We start from the raw sequence: 22,758 nt of genomic DNA, 5'->3' as shown, positions 1-22,758 counted from the left end.
ATCAGGTTAATGGGTGCGTTGAAGACCACAAACTACTTGTCCTTTGAAGACACGAGCATCTGGAAACAGCCCCTACTGTTTCCTTTTCTGGGTCAAAGGACATGATGTTCAGCTAGTATGTTTTAGGTGTAATTGGAAATTGTATATTTTGATTGTGTCATAAACTCTTGAAGGTGCTTAATCTGAATTTGCGAGCCTGTGAGCTAACAGTACTGTACTCCTGATAAATTGAGAGAGATCTGCTATTTTCAAAGGTGGCAAAAGTGTTTTTTCATTCTTGCACAAGAACACCTCCTGTGATAATCTGTGGGATATGCAGCTTGTTCTTTCCAAAATTGACATTAATTGAATTCCTGTACTTTGATCGGTAATTTCCATAGTTTAAGATGTCAGAAAAGCTTTTCACAAGTGTTTGGTCTGATGATCTTGCGGTTATTTGTAGATGACCTTGATTTAGTTTCATGGTGTTGCCATGGAGTGTCCCTCTCTCCCATCCACACACTTAGACTTAAGCGATCCTGGCTTTGATTATTTGTAGTTGCCTAGAAACACGAATCATGCGATGTTGAACATTTACATTAAGTGTAGATTGTCATCCCACAAAGCTTCTAAATCCACCAAAACATGAGGCTTTGCAGCAAACATTAAATATTTCTGTCTTCGAACATCTCCACAGGATCAAATGTTGACCGATCATGTCAAAAATAATGCTGTGTGTGCAAATGCACCCTGTCTATTTGATATGGACTGTGCACAGTGAACAGCTGTCTTGGCTGTCTGGCTTCGCCATGTGATGCCAGCCTCTCGGCTCGGCATCGCGGGGCCTCAGTGGGGATCTTTCAGCTGCTTCCCCTGCTAGGAAATATGGGAGGTGTTTTTTATAGTGTAGATGACCTTTAGTTAAATCCACCTGAAAGATTTAAATTGTGAAATGATCTTTCCCATATTTAATTAGCTCTCAAATGTACTTGATTTTACCTCTGAACACCTGGAATCCAGGCGGAACGTTGGTGTGCACATGGAAGCCATTTCTGGATTCCTGCGTTCAGGAGGAAGTACAATTCAGGGAGATAAAACTGAGCATTTGCTGTCTAGGTTGTTTACCCTTAGTTGCTCAGTCTAACAGGTGTCCTCCAGCTTCATTTTTAAAGGTAAGCATTGAGAATTCTAGTAGTCTGTACAGAGGTGGCTTTGCAAGCCGTTTTCTCCAGCTGTTGGGGATAGAGGACCTCTGCAGGCTCTTGTACTGCAGATCAGAGGTGCTGCCAGGCAGTCAGGGCTGCTCTGTGGTGCCATCTGGTGGTCACTAATGCTATCATTTCTGCTCTCAGTGAGTAATCCAAAGAAGAGAATACCCTTTTCCCCAAACTCTACATGACATAACTACTTGTTAGAATACAGAATGATTTTTTCCCTTCTCTGAACTCTCTTTTTAGGAATGTTTTAGTTTTATACTCCAGTGTCAACTTCCTTATAGAATGTTTAGCTGCAGGAGTTTTCCAGCTGGTTATGAACCATTCATTTAAATGAATTTAAACCATTAAGCATTTAAATGATGCCCATTCAGTGTGTTAATTTTCTTGAAGGATGTTTGTAGAAAGTAGATTGAACTAAAGAGATTTTAACCTGTTTTTAATTAATGACCTTGGAAGGCAACTACTTGAAACCTTCTCTTGGCATTAGTATTACTTGTTATAGATCATATATTTTTGACTTTGCTCTAGTACAGATCTCCCCCTAATTTCTCCATAGACAATCAGTGGGCCACTTGCAGAACCAGCAGACTTCAAGGTAAGCGCAACCCATGAAGAAAGTACACATCATTCTTGCTCATTGTGACATCTCAGAAAGAACGGAGCTTTTTGTTAATGATTCTCTGACGGTTCAGCTCATGGACGAAGGCTGGAGTTAGATTTTAAAAACTGGGGTGGGGGGGTTAGTATGGAAAGTCACACTTGATTGTTGGGTTTTTTTGCAGAGCCATCAACAGACTGTCATTAGATTTTGCTGCAGTGGCTTTTGCAAACATATCTTGGAGAATTGGTGTAAAACAAATCCTCCGAGAGAAAACGTTTGCATCTGCCTTGTATATAAGTAATCCATGGTTTGAAGGCTACAGTAAAACTCCCCTGCATTGCAGAGTTAACACGGCAGGCTGTCAGCTCAGTAGTTCATTAACTGCATACCTAATGGAAGTTGTCCGGGGGGCTAATAAGGGCGCGGAGTTGATTTTACGCGTTTTCTCCGGAGAAGAGTTAGCAGGGGACTGATTGCTCGAGCTCATATTTTGTGCTGTTTTTACAAACTAAATTCAACTGACAATCATCCTTTCTTCTGTTCATTTTGGGGAGGTAGGCAGTGGAGGTGAAATTACATCCTGCAGGTGCAAAGCAGGGATTCAGACCATTAACTCTCCTCTCTGTCCCTGATGGAGAAGTATTGCTGACATTATAAACAAGGTTTTAATCACGTCCAGTGTTTTTGCTCAAGGACTGTTTTCATCTCAGTACCTATGCCTATATAATAGAGGTGCCCTGAAACTCAAAGATGTAAAGCTGGTATAGCAACCAAAGGACCAGGTAGATTTATTAAGAGCTGTCTATTGAGAGTTCCATTCTTGCAATATATTGTTACATTAAGAAATCTGATCAACTTCACAAGCACTTTACTAGATTTGCCAGAAAAGGGGGAAAAACTTTCCAAGTGGAATAATTTTTGTTTTTGTATTTTCAAAAAGTTATGCCAGTCATCTTTTTTTTAAGGAAAGCCCAGAGTTTTGAGTCTACATTTATTTAAATGCTTCTGCCCAAGATATTTGGTTTAGTTATCTTTGCTAAACAGGTTCTGAATTTTCTATTCACATGTGTTAGTTAGATGGAACGTATGCAAGTGTTTGACATGATAGTCTGTTGAAAGTCTGGAGCCTCTTAGACTCAAGCAAATGCATGATGATGACGACTTTGGACCAGACCAGCAGCCCTGTGCACATGTACTGAACGAGACGAGGAGGAATGCAGTAAGGGTTCCGGTGTTTCATAGCGCTGGTCCGATGTGGCTGACAACCTGTCCTCACATAGGCTTCAGATGAGGCAGAGAATGTTTATAGAGAAGTAACATGGGAATATGTGTATACAACTCTGCTGCCAGACTGAGACGTGAGCGTGGAGGGTGGACTGCATTGTTGCTGCACACAGTGAAGTGAATGTTTCCGAACAGCCAGTTCTCCTGTTGCATACTTTTCATATCCCATTGTTCACTTACTGTAGTACTCCAGGCCTATTGTATTGAGACTAAATATAGGAAAGGCAGGGAGCCGCTTCCTCACGCAACCTGCGATGGAAAGAAAGCCTGAAGTCCTAAAGACGGCTCAGCAGCCGAAATGGTTGCCTTTCTGGTTCTCGACGTGGAATTCATCTGCCTCTTATATGGAGAAGAAAAGAACCAGATTAGTCATTTCGTTTTAGCAACCGTCGTATCACAACTCTCCAAGAATAGGTTCACACGGAAAGAAGCATGCACGGACAGTTCTTAGTATTGTTCAGATTATTTTTTTCTGAATAAATCTGAAGAAAAAATGGCAGAAAATGGACCACGCTTGTTTGCAAAATGGTGCTGCTGATGTTGGTGTATACTCATGCTTATTGCTGTATCCTTACATTGTGCCGTTCTTGACCAATTGCATTTGGTATACTTAACGTGTACTTGCATGTTTTTGGTCATTTGAGTTTTATGCAGATACTTCACAGAACTGCATGCTGGAGTAAGAGAGTAGAGTGGGTGTTGGTTCAGGATGCAGACTGTACAGGGGATGAGTAGAAGTTAACATTTACTGCGCTGGCTCCTGTCAGCTTGCATGCTTCTGTGGTGGGGAATAGGCATTTGGGTATTATAGTGTGACAGCAGTAGGGAGGCTGGACTCTCACCTCAGCAGGTCTGTATTGTGCATGGCAATCTGTTGACAGTGCAGTAGCACGGTAGAGTTGGCTTCATGGCAGTTTGTAAGCCTCAACAGACAGCAGAAGCTTCTTTCAACTTTCATGAAGCAGATTTACTGGTTGAGAATTTAGTTACAGCTAAGCGTATTCACTTGTGCCACACAGCCGTATTCAAATTGTGAATTTAATGAATACTGCTTGATGGATATCATTTTAACTAATGACAATTTCATCACCTTATTCTGTGTGGGAGAGTGGGTGTCACTAGAGTTGGTGTGTGAGGTTTGTCATCACACATTACAGGGTATTTAGAGTGAAATGGCAGGGTCACGCCCTCGCATTCTGCGCCTCTTGTCCTGCAGCCAGTCTGGTTGACAGCGCCAGCAGGTGACTGCAAATCGTCATTTTTAGTGGCTTTTCAGTTTTCTCTACTGAAAACTGAAGCCACGTTTTAATGCCTACACATAGAACAACATGGATGCCATTAGACGATACAGTGTTTTACAAGAGAAATTCTGCAAACCCCGTTGATGATCACATGCCCCCTGAAGACCCCTAGGGAAAGATAGCATCTCCATGAAATAATGACCTTCACTTTGATGAAGGCAAGTGAACCCAGAGGAGCCCTAGTGTTTGGGAGAAAGCACACTGGTTGTGCTAAGCTTTACTTTCAGCCGCAGCTCAAAAAACAAACAATTAAATAACTTCTGATTGTTTTAATGCATTTCAACAAAGATGAAAAGCAGGCTACTTGTCTTGCTTCTAAATAAGAAACTGGTGAATTGCTCTTTTAAATTTGCTTTCCTAATTTTCTGTGGTTTAAAGGCATAGTCTGCATAGTCACATTTTAATGTCTGAATTACCTCATACCACTTAATCAAAACCTCCTTGAGATGCACAGGACTGTCTGACACTTTTGTTAGGGCTTTTCTGCTGCTAGAGATTGATTACTTAATTTTCATGAATTAAAAATTTCTCAGGACTGTTTTAGGTATACGTTTTGAGTTAGATTTATGTACTATATTTCTGATAAATGTTCATTGTGATTGTTAGCGGATGAAATTAGTATTTTCATATCCAGCTTTTATCTTTTTTCCATAAAGGAAAGTTTTCAAAATGGATTCCCAGAAAAGTATGCCAAAAATAAGTGTCTTAATTACATTAGCATTGACATTGGATGTATGTAGAGACATTTTGTATGTGTCATATGCGTCAACAAAAGTCTAAATGCAGTAACCATCTTCACCAAATGTCACCTTCTAAGAGTACTTAAATTTGCAGTGGACCTAACTAGACTCTTGATAAACGTTTTGTAAGCTTCCAGACCTGCCCAGGCCAACCTCCCCCGCCCCCTCCCCCGTAAACTACTGTGCTCCTCTTTTCAGGAGTCGCAAGGACAGTCTGGAGAGTGAGAGCTCTGCAGCCATCGTTCCCCACGAGCTGGTGCGCACCCGGCAGCTGGAGAGCGTGCACCTCAAGTTCAACAAGGAGTCCGGCACGCTCATCCCTCTGTGCCTGAGGTACCCCGGCTCTGTCAGGCTCGCGCGGATATGGCACAGCAGTGACCAGTATCGTTAGCTGGGTGCCTCTAAGCTTACAGTGTCATGGCTTTTCATTTTTGGTGTTTTTTCTCAACAGCCCAGCAGCCTTTGAACAGCAATGTGCAGTTGAATTACTCCTGCTTGAGCTCTATGTTCTGTTTTCAGTCCAGTTCCAGTCTGCCATAGACGCATTGTTTAAAGTTGACCTTAAATCAGGACTAGAATTGATGGCAGGGACTCTTTGCTTAATTCATACAACCTACACTAAAGAATCTCTTGTTGAAAGCATGCAATTTTGTTAGTTACATGAGTGATGTACTCGTTGTTAAGTCATGTATGCAGAATGAAACAAAAAACAATTCCAGGATCAACTCACTACGTGTTGCTGTTAATGGGCACTATTTATAAAGTGCAGGCATGCTTGTTAAAAATTTCATAACAGCTGTATGATAAGTGGAAACGTATGGGTTAAAGTACTTGCTCTCTAACTTGTGGCAATGAATGATCTTAGTCTTGTTCACTTATTCCTGCTTTTTTCTTACTGGTTCAGCTGCATACACCAGGTCCATATCCACCTGGAGCTAGACTGAAAACTGCACACAGAATTCTGGTAGAAGTGTTTAGTGTGCCTCACCTATAAGTTGTGTTTGAGGGACTGATGAGACAAACCACATGTGAAAGCAGCTGCCTTGTCTTCATTGTTTTTTTTTAACTGGGAAACAAGAGTAGCTCAGTATAAATTAAATGGGACATCTTAAACACTGTAGATGGAAAGCCCTGAGTATCAGTGAGATATAATAGTTTTTTACCCTATACCAAGGCTGGCAGAGTCCAAATATGTAGATAACCTGATGTTTTGAGGGATGTGTATTTATCTTCGCCTCTCCTTTTCTGGTATGCCTGTTGGAACAGTATGTTAACAACTGCTGATTACAGAAATCAGTTACAGTACAGGGAAAACGCTTGTTTCAATTTAATCTTTTACTGTGACTGAAATGGTTGTAATTTGGTAAAGGCTTACCACAGAAATGTACAGTCACTCCAGCACTCAGAGAATAGGTGTGTCAAACGTAAGTCTTGTGGTTCATTCCCACTTCAGTTAATTTTATTTTTTTGTGGGTGTTTACTTAATTGGTTATAGTAGTTCAGGTGGGTGGTTGCTTCAGCATGTGTAGGCTGCAAAGGAACAAGTAATAGGTTTATTCCATGCTGAAAAGAGAAGAAAGAAAACACAACGTTTCAGCCGTGGAGCCTTCTTCAGGTGTGAGAAAGACAGGGCAGTCAGAAAGACAGAAAGACAACCTATTACTTGTTTAATTGGGTATAGTTTATAATGTTGTGTACTTTACTGTTTAAAATATATAGAATACTTGATTCTTACCAAAGTAACTAGAAAACATTGAAACTTCTTCCAAAGGTTTAAATTCCTGCACTTAACCACACTGATATACCAGGGAAGAGGCCAAGAACTCCTAGTGCTGCTTTAGTGTGGCACCGCTAGAGCAGGCCATCCCAGAGTGAACGAGTCCAGTCAGTGTAAACGTTGGCAGGTGCTTTTGATATCCCTTTATGCTGTTCTGCATTTAGAAGGTGATTCTGACAAGACAATTACAGCTGGCTTCCCGTTTTCACAAATGCTCAATGTTTCTTGGTATGAGCAAATATATTATGAGTAATTGCCATAATTTTATTAGGATTTTATCTGACTGTCTAATGTTCTCAGTACCAGTAAATTAACAATAATATCGCATTCAGATGATGCAGAACATTTGACAGTAACAGACTTCGGTCATCTTTTTGTGCAAGAGGAAATGGGATCATGAGTGATCTAATGGAAAGTGTGAGGCACTTGTGGATTTTAGGGAACAGGGAAACTAAGGTTTCATTTTTGGAGATAAAGGGCTATGCAGGGACTTTTTTTCTGTTCTTGATGGGTGATGGGTTTGAGATTCAGGCACACGTGCTGTGCTGCAGATGGATCCCAGACAGAAGGGTGATCAGACAAGGCAGACAGCTGTAGTGTTTCTTGCTCCCTCCCTGTAGGGGCCGGCTGCTTCACGGAAGACACTTCACCTACAAAAGCATTACTGGCGACACGGCGATCACCTTCGTGTCAACAGGAGTGGAGGGTGCCTTCGCCACAGAGGAGCACCCGTATGCTGCCCACGGGCCGTGGTTGCAGGTAAGATAGCTGCCAGGACGCCTGGCCCCCATCCAGGAGCATTTAGTTTCCCTTCCTCTCGTACCCTGAGATAATGTTCCCACTTGCATTTCAAATATGGAAATATAATTATCTGCCGTCAAAATACATTATTCTTCTCCACATCCAGTTGAAAGCCCTCTAAACGCGGTGGAGCATTCTTGGGCCTGTGGGAGTTGCTTCCTGCTGTGATCTGTGAGGTAGATCACACACAGCTATAAACAGTACAGACGTGGCTCCCACATGAGGAAAAATGCATCATAAACCCCAGGCAGCAGGATTCCAGTAACCACCGTTACATAAGGCAGACTCGAGCCAAGTCCGACCACTGGATCGGAGACCAGGAACAAAAAATAAAACCGGTTTCCCTGTTTCTCTGGCAAAGCAGCATGTTGTTGGGAGATTCATAGTAAATGATCAGAGTTACAATTCAGTTTCCTTCCCTAAATTAACAGAACATGGTGCAGTGCTGACTACATTGGAAGGCACTGATTTAAAAAGTGGGCCATTCAAAAGAAGAATAGATGTGTCAGGATGCCTAGATGTGTCAGGATGCTGAACAGTGAAATATGAGAATTTAAAAATTGATCAGTCTAGCATAGTGGTTTAATCAGTTGAGTTCAAATGTTTATTTTTTCCAGATATTGCTAACTGAGGAGTTTGTAGAAAAAATGCTTGAAGATCTGGAAGATCTGACTGCACATGAGGAGGTAAATATGCCTTTATTTAAAAAAAAAAACACAGTCATTCTTCTCATTTTACTTTAGGACTTGGGTTGTAGAGTTTGTTGTTTGTGTTTAAGGAATAATGAATTAAGGGGTCAGTGACAAATATTGAGTGGTGCGTTAGGGTATTGTATAATAAAGGATTTAATATTGGTTTCCTTAGTATATGCGGTTATCCAAGAGGGCCTTTGTTTTTACGAAGTGTTTGCAAAGTTTTATATTAAGGTTAGGTATATTCTTCCCCGTGTTCACATGGGTTTCCTCCAGATTCCTTCCACAGCCCAGAGACATATTGCTGGGTTAACTGGCTTCTGTAAATTGGCCCTGGTGTGAGTGTATGTTTGTGTGTGCCTTGTGGTGGACTGGCGTCCTGTCCAGGGTGTATCCCTCCTTGTGCCTGTTGCATGCTGGGACAGGCTCTGGTTCTCCCGGGACCCTGTGTAGGATGATGTATCATTAGTATCTTAATTTGCTGTAATCTGAAGATTTTAAGCTTTTAATGAGCATTGTTCACACTAACCATAATCTTAAATAATCCTCTTGATTACCATTTACATATTCTTTATTGACATTCTATGAACCTTCAGTTGATTTCAGTAAATAGTAATAAAATATCTATTAAATATTAATTTGTGGAATTTAAAACGAGACTGTGTAATTGACCAAATCCCAGAATATGTATGGTTTTTGTTGAAGTACACAACCTGCTGTTTAGTTTTATTAAAAAGTCCCCCAATCTATTTTTTTTAATGATTTTATTTTCCTCTCTAAAGCCTAAATTGCCGAAGGAGTACAGCTGGCCAGAGAAGAAGCTGAAAATCTCCATCTTGCCAGACTCAGTGTTCGACAGCCCTCTGCAGTAACACAGAAGACTACAGTGCCAGACTGCAGCTCAGAGCTGACAAGGGGACCCTCCAACAGAGATGAGCAGACAGGCTGAAATCGCCCTGCCGGAACTTTGCTGTTTGTGTTGTAGCTGCCCTTGGGGCTGGGAATAGGTTCTTTCGAACACCTGATTGTCGACTCTGCCTTGCTGCCCTTTGTCTGAATACGTCATCCTTCTGCACTGGCTGTTTTCTCAGCAATCAGTTATTTTGATCCTAAACCAACAGTGCGTTTTGCCATTACTCTGGTTCAGTGAAACGCATTGTTCCAGTGTGTTTGGACTCCTATGTTCTTGAAGATCTCACTGAGAATGGCTATTAAGGTTTTTTCAGTGCAAGACAAACACTGGCTAGAGATTCCCATGTTGTGACAGAATGTTTGCAAAGTCTGCCAGGCAACACATGGACTGACCTCTTTTCCTGGGCTGGTCTGTAACATAAGAGCATTGATCTCCATTCAAAACACTGGGTAGCTGGATACAAAGTTTTCACATGGCAGTGCTGGACTGTGGGTTTACTACAAGTGACCAGAGTGAGGAGTCACCACATCTGACACTATTAAGTTCAGTGTCATCACCAAGGGCTGGGTATGCAGATCCCAAGCTACACGTGCAGCAGATTTCTAAACCGTTCGTTAATCAGTGTTTTTTTCTAATATGTTGACTGAAGTGCAGACCATACAATTTTGTACCACGTGCAATTTTGTATTTGTAAATTGAACCTTACGATCATGCCAAAGATGTATTCGTTTGGCAGGTTAACTTATTAGAATCAGTTTCATATCTGACATTATAATAATTTCTAGGAAATATTGCTTTTTACTTTTTCTTCTGTGACTTGACGAGCTGTTCACCTATTCAGTGCCTGGGCTGATGTAGGATCTTAAGGTTTACGGAGAAGTTCATGCTGATACTGTTCTCAGAACAGAGTGCCAAGTTGTCAAGGTCTAGGATTACAAATCACCATTTAACTGACTCGCTGTTAAAACCCACTGTATATTATCTTGTTTCTAGTTGAAGCAAGCACAAAATTCCTATTTCTGTATTGTAAAGGTCATTTTTATTTTAAATATTTTAAGTAATATTTTAATTCCTTTTGCTCTTTGAAGTGCTTCTCACACCTACAAATTCATTTTGAGGTAAGTGTACAAAACATTCCATAAAAGGAAAATTCTACACAGCCCTGACCTCCAACACTTTGCACTTCTCTTGACTTTAAAAAAAGAAAGTTGCAGATTCCTAGGTTATGGGCCCCAATATGTATATTCCAATAAATCCAGGACAGTCACAGCTCCTTTGTTTTAATCTAGTAACCCACTGAATAAATTATATTCCAAATATTTGGTATAATCTATCATAATCCATATTTGGCATTTAAATGAAGTTTGTGACACTGTGCTGATATTATTGAATTATCCATTTTAAGTGTATAAAGCAGTTTATAAAAATGAAGTTCCTCTACAAATGGTTTAGTGTTTCAGGATTACCTTAGCTGCATATGTGCCGGGTAATGTTTAACATGAAAATGCAAAAGCATTCTAAATTCTAAACCATTTAACTGTAGTTCCTCAAAACTGCAGTTCTCTTCCCATTAAAGAGTAAAAATATTTGCCAAAAGTATGTTACAGTGACTGTAAAAACTGTAATTCTGCTTTCCCTTGTGCAGTACATGCAGAGGGTAATCTACAATACTTCAGAATTTGTAAGATTAACAGTTAAGATTCTAACACATTACAGTATTTAAGTAGCCTTGAGAATAAGGTCTCGAGAGAGCTGGTCAAAGGAACAGCAACAGCACAGCTGCAGCATTTTTGCAAACATTTAAAAAATGTTTATCTGAAAAATCAATAGAATGTCAAACCAGAAAGTCATTTGAAACATCCGTTTATCGTCAGTAAAATCTCCTTCCGTGTCTTTCAGTGGTATCAGACAAAGATGGATCATTTTGAAGGGAATCCTGTATTAAAATACACACTCTTAAACATGTTTCCTTGTTGAAAATGTGCTTTTGTTAGCATGTTGGTTCTGATCCTGGAGAAGCTGAGGGCTCTGTTAGAAGACAATACAGCCTGCATGTTTTGTGAGCTTCACTGCAGTCAGTGTGATAAAAATCGTTCACAGTGCTAGCAGCAGGCGCCTGCCTGTATGTAGTTTCCAGTGCATTTAACGCTTAAGCAATAGTCTTCTTTACAAGAAGAATTGGTTCTGCATGCAATTAAAAGGGAGAAAACAAATTTAATGGAACTTTGTCCTTTAGAATTGAATACAGTAACTGTGAGCAAAAGAGTAACACATTGCACTGAAGCGTAGTGGAAAGATGCTTTAAGCCACATTAATGGTAAAAAAAAAAGATTTTTTTCTGAAAGAAAAATACTGAATGTTTTCTGGATCCCCAAACTGATCCTTTTCATAATAGTTTCAGCAATTAGTGTCAGAGAGAAAAAGAGGCTAGACAAAAATATTTGTGATTTTTGCAAGTATTTGAAATCATAGAATGACCACCACTTTGTATTAAGGGAAAAAACAGATTTGGTTCTAGTTAGTACTGTTCACATTCATTTAGGTATTTCAGCAGTATTTTTAACTGTTTCTCTGACCAGTACTAAAACTCATTTAAATAAGGGACCTTTATGATATTATTTATGAAGGCTTGGTTATTACAATTGAGCAGTGATGCACAGCTCCACCCCAGTTCTCCAGGTTTTCATTTCCATCCCTGCTCTCAATAACAAATGAGCTGGTCGTCAGCATAAAGAGGCCAGTTGACCACTTTTGTAGCAACATCAGCTGTGGATTTAAAGAGACCTAGAAAACCTGTCGGATTCTGCATTTAAGAGGACTGGAGCTGTGTGTCTGAATTTCAGAGTGTCGTACAGCTCTGCACTTGCATATTTACTGCTTGTAGGCCACCTATCAGTGGTCATAGAGTGACCACATGAAAGAGCTTATCAGACAGGCGAGGGAACCATTGACATACTGTTGAGGAGAGCTTCTGAAGTTGTAGTCCATCCAATCACTTCATTGCAGTACCTGAATACAACCAGCTCTTCGATCCAGATCCAGGTATTTGGAGAACTGGTTTTAGCAAAATTCTGTAATCGAGAAAAGCGGAAAGGCCACAGGCTGAGTAATCCAGATGTTGAGATGGGACTTTCGGCAAAACACTTTGATGGAGGACTAATCTTGTTTTCTTCTTTAGTTGATTTCTAATGAAAGTTCAGATCAGATATTTTAGGCACATTTGCCAAGTTTGAAGTAGTTTTAAGTTCTGGACTTGATGCGTGTCTGAACACAGTCTGGGCTCCTACCTTGTTCAGTCAGGCCTGTAAAGCAGTGATTTTCATCCCCGACTCTGGAGAACCCTGATCTCCTCTGGTTCACAGTCCAACTGAGCTCTTCACAAAGCCTAATTGATTAAGACCTTTTTCAGTTCCTAGGAACTTGGTTGGGGTTATTAATTAGTATTAACCTGTTAACATTTTCTGAATTTCATACCTGCCCTCATGTAGGTAATTGGACCTCTGCAGAACAGTGTCTGACACAGGGCCACTCCCACCTGTCTGCACACACTTATTGGACATTAATATCTGTTAACAAGCATGCCGAGGAGTAAGCAAATGTTCTAATGAACGAATGAGTTGAATCAAACTTAAAACGTAGCCATGCTCCAGGACCTGGGTTGAAAGCCAGTGATCTCTAGTCGATATGTTCCTTGTTTGAGCCCAGGCTAGCTGACTGTCTCAGGTAGGAATGGCTTTAGCTTGACACACAGCAGTGTGCAGGCAGGCAGTGGTGACATCACTCCTCCAGTTTGTACTACTGTACAAGGCACTGAGAAGATTGCAATATGAAAAATGGCAGATCATTCAGACATGGGAAGCTTATCCCCACCGTGTTGGTATATTGCTTCTGGTTATGAGCCGAGTGTGACAACTGGGTAGACCTAATTGTGAGGCAAAAAAAAAAAGAAAGGTTCTGCATTTGAAAAAATTTAAAAACAGGTTAACATTTTTGAAATTATGATGTTTCAGAGCAAACACTTAAATAGCTCCTAAATATTGAGATGTCAGGTGTTGAGGTTAACTTGCACTTTCAAGCAGGTAGCTGTGTCGGCATGCGTAGGCTGCAAAGGAACAGGTAAAGGTTCCTTTCATGCTGCAAGGAAAAGAAGAGAGACAATATTTTGGCTGTGGAGCCTTCTTCAGGTGAGGTAAGCGCCACAGCCAAAATAGTCTCTTTTTTTCAGCATGGAGTAAACCTCGACCTGTAACTTGCACTGTCTCAAACTCGAGGGTGTCGACTTTCTCAAGTGCCAATCCCTGAGGCAAGATTTAGTGGGGAAATTTGGCAGTGCCTTCTTGGAAGGGTGAATTCACACCTTCGAGTGCTGCTTCCATCTCTGAATCCCAGCCGTGATCTGCAGTATCGTGTCAGCGTTGCTGCTGCTGCTGCATGATAGCAGTCAGGGGCAGTGGATGACTTGCAAATAAAGCAACTCAATTGGGATGCAGAGCATTTTACATTTCTCCTGCCTCTGCCCTTGACTTGGCACTGCGTGGTACATACTGGGTGCTAGATGGATTTGTAGTCATGCACAGTGTATAGCATTTGGAATCCTTATTACATGGGACGCCAACTTCTATCTCCTGTGTTTCAGCACAATCTGGCAAAGAATCACTTTTCACTGGGAGTCGAACCACACTTAAACCTCTGGCTTTCACTCTCGTCAGAGTTGCTGGATTTTATTAGTCGTAATTCTGAATATTTTCACAGTTCGTTCAAATCTCGGATTTCCGAGAGAGAATGTTCAGCTTTCAATGGGGGAAAAGTAAAAACAGTTATGGACTGACTCCTGCTTATTTCTCAGCAGTGAGACTACAGAAGTTTTTCATTAGTTTTTTTTTAAATATTGTAGTTTAATGTAAAAAGTGACAGTATATTTTAGTGCAAGATGAATGCGCATCGACTTTTGTAATACTTGTTTTGTGAATCACTAAACTGCCCGTGTCTGTAATCCTAAGTGCATTAAAAACTATTTACAGAACATGTGTGGCTTGTCTTCTGCAGCTTTGGGATTCTGCTAGATTAAGGGTTTGTCGAGTCTGTGGTAAAATATGTTTTTCTAAAAAACCTTTCCAATTCAGTTTCTCCTTTTCTTTTCAACTAGGGACTGCAAGGATTCAGCTTTTGCCTGTGTCCAGCCTGGTATTCTAAAGTGATCACCCAGAATAGCACCTAGGGATGCCCTCATAGGAAATCTCATGCCTACCTAGGACTGCTCCCAGACTTCACACTGTTAGGCTATGATCTATTCAGGATAAAAACAGAAGTGCTAAATAAAAAAATACATTGATTCTGGCATCCTAGGACCTGTTCCTCTCACTAATCACTTGAGACTAAGAATATAAATGGACGTTTAAGCTACCGTTAGCTAAATAACATAAAACAAATGAAACATTCAATTCTTTGCGTGTGTGGTATTGGGGAAAAATAAAGTATCGGGAGTGTTTTAGTATTTTGATCACCTGGTCATGACAAGTTACCTTGTTGCAGAAATGTTAAATGGCCTCATTTGTGGGAGACAGATACAGTAGGCATATGATGCTTAGGTCATTTAACTTGTGGAACATCAAGCCTAGAGAGGAAATCTAGAAAAAAAACAATAGTTGTATTCTAGCCCCTGAGCAAGAGAATAATGCCTCTGTGGCATCAGTATGTTGTTGTAGCACTTCAGCAGAATATGCCAGCAGTGTGACACAGCCCCTTGAGTTGTGAAACTAGGTGTCGTGTTGCCCACCGTGAGCAGATGTCTGCGAGTGTGGCATATCCACAGAGAATGATAGCTCTGTGTACAGCAGACCAATCTATGGTGAGCTCCAAATGTAAAGGGCTGGTCAGGTTGTTACAGATACTCCACTTGTAGGAATTGATGACAAACGGACTGCTACAGTAATTGAGCCCCAGGATGTCATTACTGCCCTTCCTTGAGGCTCAGGCTGATATGACAGAATTCCAGCTCAACAACACCCATCCTCTGGCCGCTCATGTAACAACAGCTTTCTTGCGAGCCCTGTGAAACCTCTGTGGGATGAGCTGGGACCAGTGAACAGGCACGTTTGACCAGCTTCTGTGAGAAGCTCCCACTCCCACTGCACAGCACCTGCTGACTGTTGCATCCATCACAGATCTGCAGATTGTACTGCTTCCAACTGTGGCCCTACGTGCTACTAGCTCAAGCCTTTCACAACAGACCTCCTACAGATCGAGCATGTTGATTTGTTCATCAATATGATTGATTTTCGTACACCATGTATGCTGTATAGCCTGTTCTTTAGCTCTCGGCTCACAGCAGTACAGGAGAGAGGATGAGGAAGTGACCGCGTCGCAGGCAGCTCAGACTCTAATGGAGTTCAGTGCAGATTGGAGGAGAGAGGCTTCACAAGCCTGCAAGCACCCAGAAGGACTCACCCAAAATCAAACCAGCAACACCCCGGCCCCAGAGCCTAGCCTGCCTGCTGACAAGTGCCAACACTGGCTGAGTCTCTTGGGAGGTCCCAGTTTATGGACGTTAAATGTGATATGCTTTTTATTCTTCATACATTGCTCTTTTGAGATCATGCAACTTTCGAGTTTCTCCAAGCTCCCTGGGTAGGCTTTTAGCCCCGTGCAAACACACAAACCACCTCCTTGGTGACAAATCATAATGCTAATTCAGATATTAGTCCATATGTTCAGCATCTTTTTCAAAGTATTCTATGCAAATCTGACTTCTGCAAGCTGTTAACTTCATGAGATGACAAATATATATATATATCAAAATGCAAAGCAAGGCTGAGCACGTTGCTAAAACAGTTGCTGTTTTCACATCATCATCTTTATCTTTTGCTACCTAATTGATGTAAAAAAATTTCAGTGTGCAAATTATCATGCCACACAGTCAATTTAGAGACACCAGTTAGACCCAGACCCAAAGAGATGCAGGGAGAACCTGCAGACTCCAAAGAGAAGGTCTCACAGATTGGACATTCACCCAAGACCTAAAAGGAAGCCCAGCTAACCACCATACCACCCAATGTCATTTCCACTCCAATAAATACCATCATGCAGTTGTCACGCATGGTGAAGTTTTTGAGCACTGTCTAGTTCTAGAGCAATATTTTAATTCATTCTTCATGACACGCACGCAAGACTGGTCATTCATAAGAAATCTCAGAGCTCTGATCATTTTATCAATGACTTTGGCTGTACAGGAATGGCAGCGCGGAATAAATTAGAATGAGCTGTGGCTCACGAAAGAGGACTACATGCTTGTGAAATAAACACAGCAGAATCAGAAACACGGCAGAAGGCAGCTACCTGTCCTGAGGTGCAGTCAAGGCAGCTGGGTCTCCTCAAAAATCCAGTCTGCACTGCCCCTGCTGTCCCAGCAGCTCCAGCTTCCGAAGGCAAACACTAACCTGCCACCACTTGCAGATTCATGATTTGCAATGAATCAAATAAAATTGCCTTCATACCAAATGTAAAGGGATTCACCGAGTCTGAGAGGGGCTGCAGTTTCTGGTCTAGGGTTTAAGTTAATCGAGTCAATGAGTTATTGACTGTGCTCCATCAGAAGACCGCTCAGTCCTGGTAGGGGTCGTTATCACCCAGAGAGTATGCAGGATGCATATGGCTCAAGGCAGGACCACACACTCTGGAGGGAAGCCAGTCTATTGCATTGCACGCAGGGACAATCCAGAGATTGATTAACCCAGCCAACATGTCTGGAAGAGGAGGGGAAACCTGCCATAACAGATGATAAGATAAGGTCACTTTATTGGCCATATACAATCTCTTGCATTAGGAATTTGTCTTTTCACACACCCCAGCTTGCTCTCCATGAGACACACAGGCACACAGACAGGGAGAGAAGCTTGGGGTCAGAGCACAAGGTCAGCCATTTATACAGCGCCCCTGGAGCAGTTGGGGTTAAGGGCCTTGCTCAGGGGCCCAACAGAGTAGGATTCTTCTGCTGGCGCGTGATTTGAACCAGCAACTTTCCAGCCACCAGCGCAGATCCTTAGCCACAGAGCCACCTTCTGAATGTGAAAACTCCAGCCAGGAGTCACTCCACTCCAGAATCAAAGCCAGGACCCAGGATTTGCCCACCGCCATGCCCTCCCTGTTTTTATATCTTGCAGATAAGAGCAACTGAGAAGCAAGAGCAAGAAGGACAAGTTTTGCAAATCTGGCTTTGCTAGAGAAAATATTATGTAGACCAGAGTGTATCTGCTAGGAACACGGTGTGGACAGTGGTATGCGAGATTCCTGAATGCATGTTCTATCAAACTAACAAGTGTGAACCCAGTTTTCATTGCCCCTGAATATAAAGCTTCTTTTCAGCAACAGTAGGGTGCAGCAAATTATGTGGAAGTGCATTGACAAAAAGTAGAATAAGAGGCCCTACTTTACTCAAAAGGTGGTAGGAGAATGGAACAAGGTATCCAGCCATGTTGTCTGTTGCTATTCCCTTGGATTTTTTTAAGAATTATCTAGGTGAGGTCAACTACAGCATCTCAATTAGCCACTATCGAATGGTCTAAATGTGCCAAATGGCTTCCTCTCATTTGCACATTTTCTTATATTTTTACAACAGGATTCATCTGATACTGAAACATTAAAATCGAGATAATGAGTGATATCACAAGGCTTCATGAGACACTGCAATGCGTCTTATATACATCTACTGATGCTCTCCTTAGTCAATAGTTGCCCCCGGCCTAACTCCTCTCTCCTGCTCCAAAGCCGGCGTGAGGCTTTCTCTGCTGCCTCTCCCAGCCTTCTGTACCCCCCCAGGCAGCCCAACAGCTGTCAGCATTCTCCACACTGACAGTGCAGGGAATCCTCTGCACTCAACCTCCTCAGGGAACAACCACATCTGCTGCCCTTCCCCTCGGCAGTCTCGCGCAAGATCTACGTATTTGGCACTTTTCCTCTCAAAGGCCTCCTTGCATCCTGCCTCCATGGCACTGTCAGTTCACTGAGGATGGTCTTCCTTGTCTCTGGGGACCACAACCCCACATCTGGCCCAAGGGATGTTTGTACAAACTCTGGAACCTGCAGTCTTTCTCCGAGTCAAAAAGGTCTAAATGTAAGCAACGAGCAAGTGACACTGCGAGAAATTAAGAAAGAAATCTAACAACATCTAAAATAATACTGAAATGAATCTCAGTACAGTTTTGGACAACAATATTACTCAAAATAACAGAATCCTTTTCCACTTAAGGATGTGTTAATTAAACTTCAACTTCAAACCAATAAATGGCACAAGAATAGTTATGTTTATCAAGGTAGAAAGAAATGTAATTACAAGTGTTTTTCTCAAGGAATGTTTCACGCTCATTTCTTAAACTAATTAAGAGAAAATGATTGTGAATAATGTACAACTATCGAACAAACATGCACACTGGTTTTGCTTTGTACGATCAAATCTTTTAATTGATAATGGAGAAGGGAAGGCACGTTGTCTCTATATTTGGCAGAGTCTACCAGGGAATACTGAAAAACAAAGATCTGGACCGAGAATGTAGCTTCAGAATATGACTTGAAAATCGTCTCAGACAGATTTGCTGGAGACGAGTCCAGGCTAATAGAGAGATGGCAAGTGTATGAATTCGTCTTTACAGGGACGCCCGAGAATCAAAGCGTCTCTTCAACACCTGTTTGGTTTGTTTCTGGCATTTTCGGTGTGCATATGTGTACGTGTCCTTCTCTTCAAGGGATTGAAAACACCACACAGGCTTTCGAGCCGAGCAAGATTTCGTACTAAGACTCTTAGTAAGAGTTGTCAGCCCTGGTGGTAGCATACAAGTAACTAAACCAGATTCCAGTGACCCGGAGAGGGACTTGAAATCAGGGCTAAATTAGTGCGTCATAACGGCCAGGGGCAAAGCAGGTCTGCGCCACCCACTCGCCAGCAGTCTCTGGGTAATCTGTTAACCAGCCCAACCAGCTCAGACTCGAGATTTGAGAGTTCAAGCGGTTCATGCGTGTCGGAAGTCCCTGCGAGGAGTGCGTCCTGTCATCCTGGCGAGGACACAACACGCAGCGCCAGGGACATCCCTTCGCCGGATCTCGCTGCTTGGCTATGCACGGTGTGAGATAGCTTCCTGAGCACACTGGCTCGCCCTTACATAGGAACAGACCCGTGCTGGTAAATTACAGTGGGCTAAAATCTCAGTCTGGGTTTGCGGTCTGTCCGTTCGCCGCCCCAGCAGCGCGCACCTACACTGACACTTGTTAAAAAAAAAACACTCCTCTTACATCTTACCCTGATTTAGATCTACACGCCTTCCGGTGGCGTAACTTCAAGAAAAAAAAAAAGAATTATTGAGGACACGCCGTGGTATGACACCTCCGGTAGCCGTTCTGAAATTCCCTTCTCCCGGATTCTAGGGGAATGTTGCGGGAAACCGGGGCCAGACTGAAAGCGCAGTGATTAAGAGCCGAGCGAAGCGCCGTCTTAAGCAGGAAATGAGTAATTTCCAGCTCACGCTACGGGACTATTTGCGGACCCCCGAATTTGGCAACCTCTAATCCAGTGCTAGGCCTGGGGCTGCGGCAAACACTCATGAGAAAGAAATCCACCTTTGAATTTAATGAATTAAGAAATAATTCGTCAATACTATGGGCAGGTTTAACCTATTCTCCCCTCAACCTCACTGGTATCCCTCCCCGCTCTTCCAGTCGTTTATTAATATACCACTGCAAGGTTAAGACAGGCCAGGACTTTTATTACAAGGCCCATTAACAGATAATGGATTTTCCGAACTATAACCGGTTGTAAGCGGCCACTGTGTAAAAAATTTCGAGACCTTAATAAAACCGAAGTTTCAATTGCTTCAAAATTGACTGAGGATACAGTGTGTCCAGTGTGCTGCGAAGTTTGCTGGGAAGTGCTAACTTCCTGGTCCTTAAAAGGGCAACAGCATTCCGCTAAGGGTATAACGATATATTTTTTTATTATTATTTCTCACAGCCAGCCCGTTTTTTTTCTGTGTTCCCATCTCAAGGTACGCCTGACCCCCTGTATCAGTTTCTGATGTAGCCCTCCCATTACGGATAATCAATGTCACGTCCACATCCCAATTGCTGAACAAGAAAAATAAGGTCGTCGCTACAGACACCGCGACAAACAGTGCGAGTTCTGTCACGGCAGTAGAGGGAGGGAGGACATCTACAGTCCAAGCAGCTCCGCTTGTGACCGCGCAAGTCAGGGATGTTGTCCGCTCTGGGTCACATGGTCAATATCTGCAGTTTAAACGACTGAGGCAATTCCTCAGACTGGTTACCAGCATTCCGCGTTTTCAGTGAATATGTTAAGGACACGCTTGATTATGTGTGCCATGGCACTTGTAAACCGCGATTGTACATCGTAGTATCTCCCCTAAAGCGGCTGTACAATGTACTAGATCTAGGCTCCACGATCGTTGGCCCCCTAGAGTACTGTGATAACCGCGGTGTCAGTACCACGGCCAGGAGGTGTGATTTCTGAAGACCCAGTACCTCGGTGTTCCAGAATTCATTTGAGACTATAAGGCTGCCCCCAGAAATGATCCATCTCTTACAAAATACCATTATGACGACATAACACCATTTCCACCTACAAGAATTCCCCCCAGTTGTTTTCAACAGCAATGATTTCAAGCTATGAATACGAAAACCTCTTTTTATTTTGTCTGGGAAGCATCAATACCATTTAAAAAAGGACAAAAATTTAATCCAGGTGGCAATGAGCATAGGCTGGTTTCTCCATAGTTCCCTGATCTGTTTGTTGTTGGCCTGTCTGTCCTTTAATGGATGCAAACAGCCTTTTGCATTTTGCTACAAATGATGACAGTAATGTTAATTATGCTCTAACTGGTGATAGGTATGTGCCTTTTACTACAAATGGTGAAAGTAACATACATTTTACTCCAAATGGTGATAATGTGCTGCTGCTGGCATCTCCCTTGCCTTGGGACTGTTTGGGATGGGATGAGAATATCCCAATTAGTTTGCTTTTCATCCAGGTGAAAGGCTAAAGAATTAACCCACAGTGCCCCCCCTTCCTTCCTCCGGGTGGGAATAGTAGTCATGCAGTGAGAGTAATTACAATTCTGTTGAGACCCCAGTGCACACAGCCAACCGTCCCAGTGGGCTGGAGATGATGTGGGAATGCCCAGCTCAGGAGACATGAATCTATTCATCTTTGTTGCTAATTCCTTGCCTCAGTTTCTATATCACTTCAAGGTAATGCAGAAGAACCTGCATTGATCCAAATGGCAATTAACCTTGTTACGTTAATAAAAATATAAAAAATAATCTTAATTTTATGGAATGTGACATATATTCTTAATCTAATGAAGAACAGCAAGACTGTAAGAGGACTCCAAATGTAAGTTTACTACCACACTGTTGAATTACATAATGTAGGGCATAAAAAGCCTAATAAATTAGCATTTACATCACCGAGAATAATTCTGAATACCTCCCCCTTCGACAACATCATTAACTACTTGATTTTCCAGAAAAACAAGTAGATGTTCTTCGTTTTTGGTCTGATTTGCATTTAGGAGCATTTGGCAAAAGCTGAGACTTTCTCCTCCAGACTACTGAGAGGTTTTACATTTTACACCTGATAATACACAAATATTTTAAATTACACATTGACCTTAGAGGTTTATAGACGTCACTACTATTGCAATACCTAATTATAATAATTCTATTAAAATATTGAAATAATGCCCATCTGAAATAGCACTTTTACATTGGGTTCTGCATGTACATGATCAAAGTATCGTGCATATTTTAAAAAATTACAGCGAACTGTTTCAATAGCAGATTCTCATTCGGGGATAACGAGTGGCAGTTACACACACCGCCCTTTCTCTGCCTTCCTCCCGCCCACACGCACACACTTGCAGGGCTGTGTTGACATTCCAGCATGCCTCGCATGTGACTGGTGAACGGGATGGGCCCCATTTCTTCCCCCGGCTCACTGGACCGCACTGCCGGACACACACACACACACCGCTCGCGGCCGACGGGCCCCCGGGCCGCTGTGGGAGCGGCCACTGGGGTGACGCTGCACGCTGCGTGGGGGGTCTAGATTACTCACACCGTGCAGGGAAAATTCCAAAAATCCTACACTCAACCAGCCGTGCAGAATGACCCATTTTACAGTAACAGCCATGAAGCCACTTCTTTGTCTTTCCTGCGAGCCCTCTCTGCACCTTTAACCGGTACAGTGGCGACCACCTCCGGCTCCCCTGTCCCTCGGCCGCCGGTGCAATCTGTTTTCTAACAAACACTGCGAGGCTTCTCCCGCTGTCGGAACAGGTGTTGCCCTTTTAAAATACCGGCCACTCTTTCGCCAAACTGTAGCCTGTTAATTGATGTGTCATTTTTTCGGTCTAACCTCAGTCTTGGCACAGCGATCTTAATAAACCTTTAC

General features: G+C 42.3%; 1 protein-coding gene across 5 annotated transcripts in view; it reads left to right on the top strand.

Moving 5' to 3' along the window:
- sufu (suppressor of fused homolog (Drosophila)) overlaps nt 1-14,328 on the top strand; it is a 41,199-nt gene extending 26,871 nt beyond the window's left edge. For 3 of the 5 annotated variants that reach the window (XM_088636003.1, XM_088636004.1, XM_088636001.1), the window contains exons 10-14: nt 1,753-1,791; nt 5,321-5,455; nt 7,520-7,658; nt 8,318-8,386; nt 9,175-14,328. In XM_088636003.1, coding sequence (XP_088492129.1) covers nt 1,753-1,791; nt 5,321-5,455; nt 7,520-7,658; nt 8,318-8,386; nt 9,175-9,264 — 472 coding nt within the window. In that variant the 3' untranslated portion in view covers nt 9,265-14,328. The remainder of the gene's footprint in view (nt 1-1,752; nt 1,792-5,320; nt 5,456-7,519; nt 7,659-8,317; nt 8,387-9,174) is intronic. The other 2 variants (XM_088636006.1, XM_088636005.1) reach the window with 1 other exon arrangement.
- The last annotated feature ends 8,430 nt before the right edge of the window (nt 14,329-22,758 follow it).

The sequence above is a fragment of the Lepisosteus platostomus genome, chromosome 6, assembly GCF_059453375.1.
Source record: "Lepisosteus platostomus isolate fLepPlt1 chromosome 6, fLepPlt1.hap1, whole genome shotgun sequence".
Lineage (NCBI taxonomy): Eukaryota > Metazoa > Chordata > Actinopteri > Semionotiformes > Lepisosteidae > Lepisosteus > Lepisosteus platostomus.
The sequence above is the reverse complement of the archived record's forward strand: the minus strand, read 5'-3'. Positions and strand labels throughout refer to the sequence as shown.